Below are 13180 nucleotides of genomic sequence, written 5' to 3'. Positions count from 1 at the left end.
ATAGAAACTAAAATTGCACTCTGGCCAGAGGAGGCCAGGTTCACAACCCATCTGCTTTGGCTGATAAAATCACTCTGGTACTTTTTCTCCTGTCAACATAGACTTGCTTCTTAAAATGCACTGAGGATGTTTTCTATAGGGAATTTTATTAGGCAGTGAATGCTTTGGGGGTGACCACTCCCTCTGCCTTTCCCTCCCAGAGTTTGGTTTCCATAAGTGCCTTTGGCACAAGTGAGATTAAAATAATCTATTCATTAAAATATTCCAAAATGTTTTCTTTGGTTGATAGTGTGCTGTTGCTATCCCATTGCCAAAATAAAGTGATCCAGAGAGAAAACAGAAGATGGAAGTCATTTAATTTTCCCAAGGTCTAGCATACAAGAGTGTTTATTTTTCTCCCATTAGCCAAGTTTTTCATAAGAAAACCTGGGAATAAAAATCTGTAAAGCTACTAATGCAGTGCATATGGCTGATCCTAGAGCTGACTGCAAGAGATTACTAAGGCAAAAATCAGCTGACATCTGTAACAAAGCTGTATAGTTCACTTCAAATCATTCTCCTACATTCCAGCAAACAAAGAAATCAAGTCTTGGATCTGTGCCATCTCATCTATCTTCAGGACCAAAGGAAGTTTTCACCTACCCAAGAAAGACATTTACGACTGTGGCTTCAATCTAAGTAGGTCATTGCCTAAGTCTGAACCAAAGTTTTTCCACCTTTCTGGAAAGGTAGACAAAAGCTACAATTCTCTGTAGAGCTGAGAAAGATGATTTCAAGACAAGGAAGATGAAATATTTTTTTCTTCTAAGATTCAGTATTCCAAGGTATGCTGTGGTGCTAAAAACTAGCTCATATTGCCTAGTTCTAAATCCATGTGGCTATATAAAGTGGGCAAAATACATACACTCACTTCAAATCAGAGTTAAAGTGAAAAAACTTACACACAGATATGACACATGACTGACTTCTTCATTTCTCAGAGCTCTCGAAACAACTTGCTGCAACTGCTTTTCAGTCGCTAAGTTGTGTCCGACTCTTTGTGACCCCATCAACTCTAGCCCACCAGGCTCCTCTGTCCATGGGACTTCCCAGGCAAGAATACTGGATGGGCTGCCATTTCCTCCTCCAGGGGATCTTCCTGACCCAGGGACTGAACCCAAGTCTCCTGCTTGGCAGGCAGATTCTTTACCAGTGAGCCACCTGGGAAGCCCTCTTGATACGACTCACAAGCCCTTAAAACATTTGGCAAAAGAGAGTAAGGACAGTGCAACTGGACACCTGTTTTTGTCCTAGAGCATCCTTTTGCCCTTCATCTCAATTCTTTTAGAGCATTGCTCCTCTTCCAATGCATGTAGTTCTAACAGGTCATCAGTCACAGTAACCCCTTCTCACATACCTGTCCCTTTCCACCACACACATTCACTAAGTCCTGAAGGAAGAATATAAAAAGGCAGGACTAAAGTCCTTCCATAAATTTTCTAAATGATAAGTGAAGATACAGGGATCTCTTATCTCTTCGACTGTGACCCACCTCATGAAGGAGAAACTAAGGCTCACATGTAGAGGCAGATACTGAGAACCAGAAACAAAGCAAAGTCCTGCTACAGTTTGAGGCCCTGCATCCAGTCAATCACAATCTCCACACCTGAGTCTTCCTGCAATTTCTCTGCGCATGCGTGCCCAGTCACTTCAGTCATGTCCGACTCTTTGCAACCCTATGGTCTGTGGCCCACCAGGCTCCTCTGTCCATGAGATTTTCCAAGCAAGGATGCTGGAGTGGGTCGCCATTTCATTCTCCAGGGAATGTTCCCAACCCAGGGATCAAACCCGGGTCTCCTGCACTGCAGGCAGATTCTTTACCAACTGAGCTACAAGGGAAGCCCAATGGGTATCATGACTGGAGATAATTAGAATGTGTATGTGTGTGCTAAGTCGTGTCTGACTCTGCGATCCCGTCAACTGTAGCCCTCCAGGCTCCTCTGGCCACAAAATTTTCCCAGTGGAAGCCCCCAAAATTAGAATAATAGTTATCAATTCCGATTTTCTACGTTTTATCAGCTAGAAAGGTACTGAGCTACAAGCAACAGGATACCCAACCAGGAGTGACTTAAACAACTAGGGGTTATTTTCTCACATGACGAGAAGTCTGGAGGCAGGCCACTGCTGCTGGTGAAACTGCTGAGAGATGGCAAGACATATGTCTCTGTGCTTTTCTCATCCTTCCTTCCATGGTTACTAACAGGCAACATATTGACACTCAGGGCAGAAAGAAGGGGGAAGGAGAATTGCTGGTGACATTTACTTGTTTATCAGGAAAATACAAGTTTTTCCAGAACCTCCCAGATTTCCACTTGGGTTACATTGGCCAGTTACTTGAGGAAGAAGAGGAGAAGTCTGAAAGTGAGCCATTTACCAGACATCATTAGGATATTAGAAGGACTAGCCACTGAAGGAACCTTTGACCACAACAAATGGCTCATCCTCTTTACAGTCTCCAACTTTAATGTCCTGATTCTAGAGCTGCTCTTGAAGTAGCCTTTCCCAAACTGTGACCTTTATACCCTCAGTTTTAGGATTATTTATCATTTCTGACAGATAGTTTTATATATATATATATATATACACACACACACACACACACATATATACACACACACATATTATGTATATGTCAGACAAAATACACACACGTACACACACACACACACACACACACACACACACATATGTATATATTCACTGCACTCCCTTTCTGCTTTACAGGGAATATATTTCCCTGACCCCCTGGCTTTGGGCTTGACCACATAACATGCATTAGGCAACAGAATATTAGTGGACATGATGCAAATAGAGGCTTTAAAATGTGTTTATGTGATTTGCCTGGACACTTGCCATCTGTGATCCACAAGATAAAAGACCTGAATAGCTGCTTGTTCCAAAGAGAATATGGAAACACGCAGAACATACCTGAACCCCACTTTCAGCCTAGAACCTGGTGCTCAGAGTTCGGACCTGCCCAACTAAGTTGCAGTCAATCTGTAGATATATAAGGGAAAGGTAAATGCTTATCTCTTTAAGCTAGTAAGTTTGGGGATGGCTTGTTATACATGGCTTATTGCTGCAGCACTAGCTGCCTAATACAGTTTTAAGGTAAGTTTCATGGTCAAGTAAGTTTGGGAAATTGCTAGGTTAAGCAAGTTTACTAAGTCTTTTTAACTGCATGAGTCAGAGTATTTCACATGCTGATATGTTGTGTTAATTAGTCTCCTAGGGCTGCCAAATGAAGTCCCAGAAACTAGGTGGTTCAAACAACAGAAATATATTGTCTCACAATTCTGGAGGCTAGAAGTTCAAGATTAAGGTGTCAGCAGGTCTCTTCCTTCTGAAGACTGTGAAGGAAGGACCTGTTGCAGGCCTATCTCTTTGGCTTATAGATGCCATCTTCACCCTGTCTCTCCCCATGGTCTTCTCTCTCTGCATGTCTATGTCTGTGTCCAAATTTCCCCTTTCAGTAAGGACACCAGTCATACTGGACTAGACCCATCCTCATGACCTCACTTTAACTTGACTGTCTCTGTAAAGACCTTATAAAGTCATATTCTGAGGCATTGGGGATTAAGACTCCAACATATCTTTTCTCAGGGTGGGACACAATCCAATCCAAAACATACAACATTACAAATTTCTAGGAGAGGAGCATCTCCTATGTTGTGTCTTAAGCTTATTTGGCCAGAAAATTCCCTTTGGAAAGTGTAATTTCCCTTAACACACTTTGGAAACTGGGCTTTGGGGGATCCATGGATTTCAGAATAATAGAAAGAAGACATAGGGATAAGACAGGTCTGAGGAGTGAATATATTTAAGTCCCACCCACAAAACTGATGGGACCCTACTCTCCAGGAATAAGCCCTTGATCTCACAAACATTCAGTACTCAAGGTGACTGCAGCTGCATTTAACTGTCAATGGCCACCCCTTCACAAAGCAGCTGCTTCACCACTTTCCTAGCAGGAGATAGAGTTAATTCCATCACCCATTTCCAACTGGTACAACTCTTTGTATCTGGACACTCACAGTGAAATGAATATTTAGAACAGAGTTGAATGACCTCTGTTGAGATGGCCCTGCAGTTATATAAATAAAAGAAAAAAATAATAATAAAAGAAACACGGAAATGTGATCCATCTCGACCTTTTCAAGTTACAGGCTCAAAATGAGAATCAATAAATCATATGTGAAACTAGCTCAAAATCCCATCAGAAACCCATATGAATATTGATTGAGAGTAGATCACTTTCTTTTGTGTTAAGCCAGAAATAGAAATTATCACATAACCACCACTTAAAAGCCATAACATTCCCCAGACAGGTTTACTTACACTTCTTAGGTTACATTTCCCAATGACCTTGTCCCACTTCAGCACCCATGAGATGGGTAAATATTAGATCTAGTACAATCTCCCAGGGTCGGATGCTATTTATATTCATGCAGATCCTTGACTAGCCATGCACAGAATAGGAAAATGTCTAAAAATCACTTTATGAATACCTAGTTTGGAAAAATAATCCATTAAAAATACAAAGTTAATATTAGCATAAAAAATTCAGGTATATAAAAGGCCAATAACTTATATGCACAAAACTGCAAGATGTAAGTCCTTATGAACTTTCTGAAAATGTATTCTCTACCACGTTTTCTCTCTCTCATCTCCATCACACAGGTAAATAGAAAGGAGTTGTAAAGAAAAGGCAACTATATAATCTTATAGGAAAAAAAAAAAAATGGGTCACTTAACTTCCCCGTACGTAGCTGCATTCTCAATATCCACTTGAAACTCACAGGCCATTAAAAATCAAAAACGGGCTATCTCAAGTGGCAGCCTAACATTCATTCTAAATCTTTTCTTCTCACTTCTATCCAAATCACTCTATAGGTGTGACAATGAGAGCATGAGACTCCATCTCACTCTTCCTTCATTCAGGAAAATACATCACGAAGCAAAAAGCACAAGTGATAGCATAAGGATAACTTTACATCCATGCACTCTAGTTTCAACAAACAAAACAAAGATTCCAAATGTCAGTACTGCAACTCTTAGTATCTCAAATGTATTTCTATACATGCAGATCTATGCCTGAGACATAGGGCCTTGGAGAGAATCAAGGAAGTATGAATGGAAAGGGAGCCTGGGGTGAAACATCCATCCAGCAACCTGAGTGTCTATACTTCACTCATAAGATATTTTGTCACAACCACCTGTCCGTCGGCTCTAAGGCCTGTACTTTCTTCAATACAGAGAGTGTGTTCAACATCCTCCCTTAGATCGGGAGTTGGGTTCGGCTTCCTACGACAGAACCACAAAGACCTCAGAACACACTATGAAGGAGTTGGTGAATGGGAGCCTTCTGTAATAACTGCATGAGGCTAAAAGGTCTATGCTGGTGATCATTAAATTCACAGAACTATAAATTCAATATACAAGAGCATTCAAGCTTCCTCACCTCCTCTATAATGGACCTACTTCCTATTTCTATGCACATAGCACAATTCAAATCATTTTCAATCACCTGAACTTAGGTTAGTAAAATGCTACTATCCAAACACCCTGTGATAGAACTACATTTGTAGATGCAGTCTCTGATTGTTGTGGATAAAGAACACTTGATTGTAGTTTCTTATCTCTTTTACATTCTTTTCTTCCATATAGAAAAAGGTTCTGTGATTTTTTTTCCTCTAAAGGGAAAATATAATAAATTGTGGTAAATAGTGAGTGGTAGAAAACCTAAACAATTGTGGAAAAAAAGAAATAAATTCCTAGTTAACAATAAAATCCTAATTAAACTAAATTACATTCTGAATCACTCTATCAAAACTATTCATTTTTTTCATCTAATGTATAAGTATGATTTTTCTATTACAGTAGGATTCTATTCACAGCTCAGTGATCCTAGAATGAGGTAGTAAGCATAAATTAAGATCTTAGATGTTGGCATAAAAGAGGCTAAAGCCTTAAGTCACTCAGTCCAGCTCAGTCACTTACCAGCTGTGTGAACTTGGGCAAGCTGCTTATTCTCTCTACATTTATTTTTAATCTGTAAAATGAAAAAAAGTCTAGCACCTACCTCAAATGACTAATGCAAACATTAAACATGATAATGCATGCAAAGCTCTAAGCACAATGCCTAGTACATAGTGAGCTCCCAAAAGAAGTCTACTGGCTGCAGTAGCAGCAATAATAGAAACAGAAGCAATGGCAGAAGTCTGGACTGTTCTCCAAACTTTATTTCATCTAGCTCCACTTTTTGAGAAACATAAAAACAACACTGGTAAACATTTTTAGTGTCCCCTCATATCTGACTCTTCTCTCCTTCCTGGGAAAGAGGACTATACCTCACAGTCCTTTGAATTTGTGTCACTTCCAGCCCAAGGAACTGCAGAGCCAGTGTGCCAGCTCCAGGCACTCTCTTCGTCTGCTGCAGCAATTCTGGAAGCCATGTGCCAAGATGCAGAAAACCTGGATCCTGAGTCACTGCCTGGAGAGAGCTGCCCTGAAGAGTCACTTGACCTGCTTCATACTTCAGGTAAATAAGAAGTAAATCTCTGATGTGTTAAGTCACTGAGATTTGAGGTCTAGTGAGCACTGCAGCAGGATCTATCCTATTCTGACCAACAGGTATTCATATACCCCTAAAAGGGATCCTGATATACTTCCAAGGGGGTGGGGGGAAGACGTTCAATTTTTTATTAATAACTTGCTTTTTGTCAGTCTTTATATTCTTTATTTTGTAACACTACCTCATATTGCAAGTAATTTTCAAAATCTCCATGCTTATCCCCCTTTTATATTTTTAATCTAAAAAAAAAGCAAGAGGGAGGGGACACATGTATACCTATGGCTGATTCATGTGATATATGGCGGAAACCAACACAATATTGTAAAACAATTATTCTCCAATTAAAAATATATAAATCTTTTACAAGAAAATAATTATAGTTTGCTAACAGGTTAATACTGGGGCTTTCGCTGGGTCATATGTTGCATAGTCATATGTCACCCACAGAAACCATGGTAACATGCAATTATAGTAGGTCCCAGAACAAGGGAAAGGTAATGGGAGCACCCTCAAATATTCACTTGCTTCTGGCTTAAGGCAAAATGGAACAGTTAAGTGGAATTGTGGATATTACCTGCTTGAAACTAAACCATGCCTTACAAAATAGACAAGGCTTAAAATATTTTTAGTAAAAACAAAAAGGTTTTGTGTGTCATTAAAATTTACTTTAATAAATAATTTTATTTTGTCTCTTCCATGCTAATTCTTTGTGAACCTTATAGAAGACACATAACATATTAGCACACTAGCACATCATGTCATTAATAGATATACATACATGTATAAGCAGGTAATCTGTGCTCAAATAAATTAATGATAAAATCATACGAAAAAAGTAAGTTCCTAAATTGCTTTAACCATTTTCCAAAGCAACTAAAAAAGGAAGAAAATCAGTACAGAACTGAGGAAAGGCACATAGTAGTAATAGAACTTCATCTAACAGCAAAGTCATAAAAAAGGAAAGGCAGAAATGATAGTGAAGGGCACTGATTTCATTTAGGAATGAAGAACAAAGCTTTCTGTTCCAACTAAAAATCACATTTCCACATCTGAAAACCAGCAGAGGCTCTGTCAGATAATCAAAGGGATAAGATGACTGCTTTCCACACACAGGAGAATGAAGAGGAGATTCTCAAACAGATCAGAAATGTTTCTTTGAACACGTGGACTCCAACAGCGCAGCAGGCAAGGAAACGTATAGGAGGTCAGCAGATGATCCCCAGAAAGGCAGACAGCTTCATTAGGCCAGCATCAAGACCAAGTATCAGAGAATCACTAGTGCAACCAAGTTAGAATTACCTTCAGCTTCTACAGAAAGTTAAATGACATTTGAGAATTTTTTCCAGCCAAATAGCACAACACTCTACTCCCCATCTCTTAGCATTTATCTCACTGGTAATAAGAAGTGAGGCTGGGACTTAATCCAAGGCATTATTACTCCTGAGCCCCTGTGAACAACAGCATATACATGAGCCTCACAGTGTAGGTAGGTTTCCCAGGTGGCGCTAGTGGTAAAGAACCCACCAGCCAATGCGGGAGACATAAGAGACAGTGGTTCAATTCCTGGGTTAGGAAGATCCCCTGGAGGGGGACATAGCAACCCACTCCAGTATTCTTGCCTGGAGAATCCCACTGACAGAGGAGGAGCCTGACAGTTCATTGGGTTGCAAAGATTTGAACACAACTGAAGCAACTTAGCACACACAATGTAGGTAGGATTTGAAAATGGAAACTAGCTGGGACTGAATAGACAGAGACAAGGAGAGGGGATGCTGAGAAGGCCACTAATGGAAGAGAACAGAAATCTTGAGTATGTGCAGGAATTCCCATGTGGTAGCATAGGGAGCAACAAACTCTGGAAAATTCTTCAAGAGATGGGAATACCAAACCACCTGACCTGCCTCTTGAGAAATCTGTATGCAGGTCAGGAAGCAACAGTTAGAACTGGACGTGGAACAACAGACTGGTTCCAAATCGGGAAAGGAGTACGTCAAGGCTGTATATTGTCACCCTGCTTATTTAACTTATATGCAGAGTACATCATGAGAAATGCTGGGCTGGAGGAAGCACAAGCTGGAATCAAGATTGCTGGGAGAAATATCAACAACCTCAGATACGCAGATGACACCACCCTTATGGCAGAAAGTGAAGAAGAACTAAAGAGCCTTTTGATGAAGTGAAAGAGGAGAGTGAAAAAGTTGGCTTAAAACTCAACATTCAGAAAACTAAGATCATGGCATCTGGTCCCATCACTTCATGGCAAATAGATGGGGAAACAGTGACAGACTTTCCTTTCTTGGGCTCCAAAATCACTGCAGACAGTGACTGCAGCCATGAAATTAAAAGACGCTTACTCCTTGGAAAAAAAGTTATGGCCAACCTAGACATCATATTAAAAAGCAGAGACATTATTTTGCCAACAAAGGTCCATCTAGTTAAAGCTATGGTTTTTCCAGTAGTCACGTATGGATGTGAGAGTTGGACTATAAAGAAAGCTGAGTGCCGAAGAATTGATGCTTTTGAACTGTGGTATTGGAGAAGACTCTTGAGAGTCCCTTGGACTGCAAGGATATCCAACCAGTCCATCTTAAAGGAAATCAGTCCTGAATATTCATTGGAAGGACTGGTGCTGAAGCTGAAACTCCAATACTCTGGCCACCTGATGAGAACTGACTCATTGGAAAAGACGCTGATGCCGGGAAAGATTGAAGGCAGGAGAAAAAGGGTACAACAGAGGATGAGATGGTTGGATGGCATCACCAACTCAATGGACATGAGTTTCAGTACCTTCCGGGAGTTGGCAATGGACAGGGAGGCCTGGCGTGCTACAGTCCATGGGGTTGCAAAGAGTCAGACATGACTGAGAGACTGAACTGAACTTATGTGAGTGTAGGGAGCACAGATGTAGAAGGAGGTGGTATGAGATAAGATTGCAAAGGCAGGCTTAGGCATTCCAGGAGAATGTGCTATAGACTTAGTTAGAAGTATACTTCATTCTGGAGGCAACGAGTAATTATTGACGGCTTTAAAGCAGGGGAATGGTGTAACTACAAGTAGACACTGGGAAAACTAATCTTGCTATGAAATGGACGATGGACCAAAAAAGGGTAAGAATGTGCCCTGCACATAGTTAGATGCTTAATTAATACTGAATGAATAAAGGTAAAAAGACTAGGTTAAAATTTATCATATTTCTCTAACATAATATCGAATCCATCCTCTCCAATCCCATTTAATATTTTTCAGTTTACTATTTAGTGAACCAACTTCCCTCATTCTAGAAGGAAATAATGTTGCTGAATGCATACAAAAAAAAAAAAATCAATTCGCCAGTCAGATGTAGCCCTCTAAATGTTGTTGTTAAAGTGTCTACTTTTACAAAAAAAAAATCTTCTATTCAGGGGGAAGCACATCTGAGCTGCTTTTGGGACTACTGAAAAAGAAAACAAAATTAACCAAGTATAAAAGTTAGCCAGTGAGGTGTGGTTCCCCCTCTTCTGCAACAATGTGAAAGGGTTATTGGCAAATAAGCAGATCACAAGCTGTAACTTTGTCTTTTCTATGCCCTCTTGTAGTCTTCACATCAAAACATGTACTAAGCCATAGGTTTCTTGATGATGCCAAACTTTCTCCTGTACAGGCCGTGGTACCATCTGCAAAGCATCGACTACTCAGTGAGAAACCAAGGCTGAAAACATTGACATGAGTCATAACCTACCTGATTTTCTTCATGGGAAACCCTCATCTGCTCCTTGAGGACAGACATCCGAGCTGCCTCTTCTTTCCTCAAGACTCTCTCCTTCTTGAGCTCAGGACTCCAGAAGGTCTTGATACTGTTCATGGAAGATCCCAACTTGCTATCCTTGATGTCGAGCTCTTTTCGTAGGAGGTCATTCTCTCTCTGAAGTTCCTTGAGCTGGGCTTGAAGGTCTAACATGGTGCTATCTCTTACCTGCCTCAACATGGAAGGGACCTGGTGGTGGTGGTGATGGGATGAGCTGGTCAGACCACCATGCTGATCCGTGTATGAAAGGACGTCTGTGTGGGAAAGTCCAGCAGAGGCAATATTGGGACTACTCCCCATAGCTGTGACTCGGCCTCCATATACAGCTCGATTTGTGGCCCTTCCCAGAGTCATAGTGCCCTTTGGGTAAGTTGTTGAGGCCACCCCCTCATGATCGCTCAGATACATGGGTCCAGATGTAGCATAGGCTGCATTGAGGGACTGGATGTTCTCCATGGACAGAGTCTTGCCTGTTCCTCCACCTCCCCCACTACTCGTTCTTCGGTGGCCCAGACGAGGAGACCGTGGCAAACGAGGGGATCTGGAAGGGCTACCTTCCAGATTCGTGATTGTTCTTGCACTTCCATACATTTTTCTTTTCTTATGAGGTGCTACAGAAGAGAAGGAATGCTATATTAAGTTGGAGATTAAGCCAATGTTTCCACCGTTGGCCAGAATTTTCACTGCATTCTTTTCATAGTCTGTACTGGAAAATGCATCCAAACAAAGATCTGAAAAATGAGGGGAAAGAAATCAAAAATAAATTTATTTAGAACTCTGACCATTAACAGCATGATATTTCAAGAATATGTGTGTATGTGTGTGTGTGTGTATATGTATAGATGATAGATTGATGATGAGAATGATAGATAATAAAGAGTCACACCCATGTTTATTTAAAAATAGCAATGACCTCAAACTTTACTAACTACATTTAAACATTTTGTAAATTTCCCCCATCATGCACCAAAGCAAGGTCAAAAGTTCTTAGAGCAAAAAAGCAGCTCATTTTTCCTTAGGAAAATGAAACTGCATTTTGGTCTGTGCTAAGTGATAGTTGGGGCCTCCAGAAAAATCACCATAGAATTCTGTATCATAGAGATCTTAACTATAAAATACTCCATCTTAGGCACATGACCCTCATATACAAGTGGCCTGACAGTGACTCTGATATCTTGTTTCCAAGAATGTCAACCAATAGTCAAACAGGTTGTCACCTCCCTTCCTGTACCCATTGTGGACATCACTAATCCATCACAATCTTCTTTCCCACTAAATTCAGGACTCTTATCAGCACACCATTCTAAACAGTTTACCAACTGATATTTAACACATGAGTTGGAATCTATTGGCCATCTTGAAGTTAGAAAAGAGGTGACTCAAACCAACAAGTCTCCTATACATACTGCCAAATCCTAAACGCTCTCACTGGAGAAAATCACAGTCCCGTCTCTCTCATGGAGAGATCTCCTGGAGAAGGGAATGGTTACCCACACCAGTATTTTTGCCTGGAGAATTCCTTGGGTGGAGGAGCCTGGCAGGCTACAGTCCACGGGGTCACAAAGAGTCCTACATGACTGAGCAACTAACACTTCACTTCATGGTAACGCAAGTACTTTGGGGCAGATTTATGTAGCCAGGTCTACAAGATTGTGATTATCCTCTAGTGTTAAGATCCAAATGGTCTTAATGGGCGCATCTTGGCTTCCTGTTCTTGCTCTTAGGGTGTGTTTAGTGTGCTTTCTTTTTCTTCAGCTTTTAGACATGGAGACCACGGAGTTTTGGAGAGAGGCCAACTGAGGTTCAAATATCCACTCTAACACTGACAAGCTGAGTGACTGTGGCAAACTATCTGCTATGTGCTTCCTTTCTCTGATCCATAAAATGTGGGTAAAATTACCTAAATCAGTACTGTAAGAAATATGTAAGATAATGTTCTTAAAACACCCAGTTTGATAACTAGCACATAATAGTCAATAAATAGTTTTTGTTGGTAGTATCAGTGAGATAAGTACATTGATAGCATTATAGAAGTCATCTTTTATTTTACCTGCATATCATTCATTCTCCCTCCACTCCCCACCACCCCCCTCCACTTTCTGGTAATACTCTCCATTTTTCTCAGAGAAATTATTTCCAAATCTCTACCCACAATTCATTAGGTTTAGGTAAGGCTGACTCTCTTTACTCTATCCTGGAGGATGCCAGTGGTAAGAACATGACCCAGACCTGGCTGATCATCACATTCCACCCCCCAGACATGAAAGCTGGTTTAGGAATGGGCATGTGACCCACAGTGTTTCAAAATCAGCCCATATCATGACTTTTGCTGAAATAACTGGGAAAGATAAACTCTTTTCCAGCTAGAATTATTTGCTTTCAAGATAGAGTTTATGAGTACTACCATGTGGAAACTGCTTTCCTGAGAGTGAAGCTAATGCAAAGGAAAGCAGAGCCAATCTTTGAACAGTGTGAAATCAAACCAGGTGATATCATCTGGTACTCTGCACCCAGCAGTTACTGAAGCTACCTCTATCCCTAGGCCATTATAGCTACACATGCCAGGCAGACTACATTAGTTGTCCCAACTCTATACCCTTCCTCTAGCTGAGTCCTTGGCTGTGCCCTCCCAATCTGACTCTGGGTTCAGTCATGTGACTTGCTTTGGTCAAAAAGGTGATAGTAAATGTGAAGCCTGCAATAGCACTTATGTGTTTACCCTCTTGTTCATTTTCTTCTGTCACAGAAATTAGAACATGCCCACTCTAGCCTGCTGAAAGATG

General features: G+C 40.8%; 1 protein-coding gene across 13 annotated transcripts in view; it reads right to left on the bottom strand.

Moving 5' to 3' along the window:
- Positions 1 to 13180, bottom strand: part of ERC2 (ELKS/RAB6-interacting/CAST family member 2) — a 971398-nt gene that overhangs the window by 921436 nt on the left and 36782 nt on the right. For all 13 annotated transcript variants that reach the window (XR_011483727.1, XR_011483728.1, XR_011483729.1 and 10 more), the window contains exon 2: positions 10332 to 11128. Coding sequence is in view for 10 of the 13 variants with exons in the window: in XM_070455889.1 (XP_070311990.1) it covers positions 10332 to 10988 (657 nt within the window). In the remaining 3 variants the exon portion in view is untranslated. The remainder of the gene's footprint in view (positions 1 to 10331; positions 11129 to 13180) is intronic.

Source organism: Odocoileus virginianus, chromosome 26 (assembly GCF_023699985.2).
Source record: "Odocoileus virginianus isolate 20LAN1187 ecotype Illinois chromosome 26, Ovbor_1.2, whole genome shotgun sequence".
NCBI lineage: Eukaryota > Metazoa > Chordata > Mammalia > Artiodactyla > Cervidae > Odocoileus > Odocoileus virginianus.
This window is presented reverse-complemented; position numbering and strand designations above follow the sequence as displayed.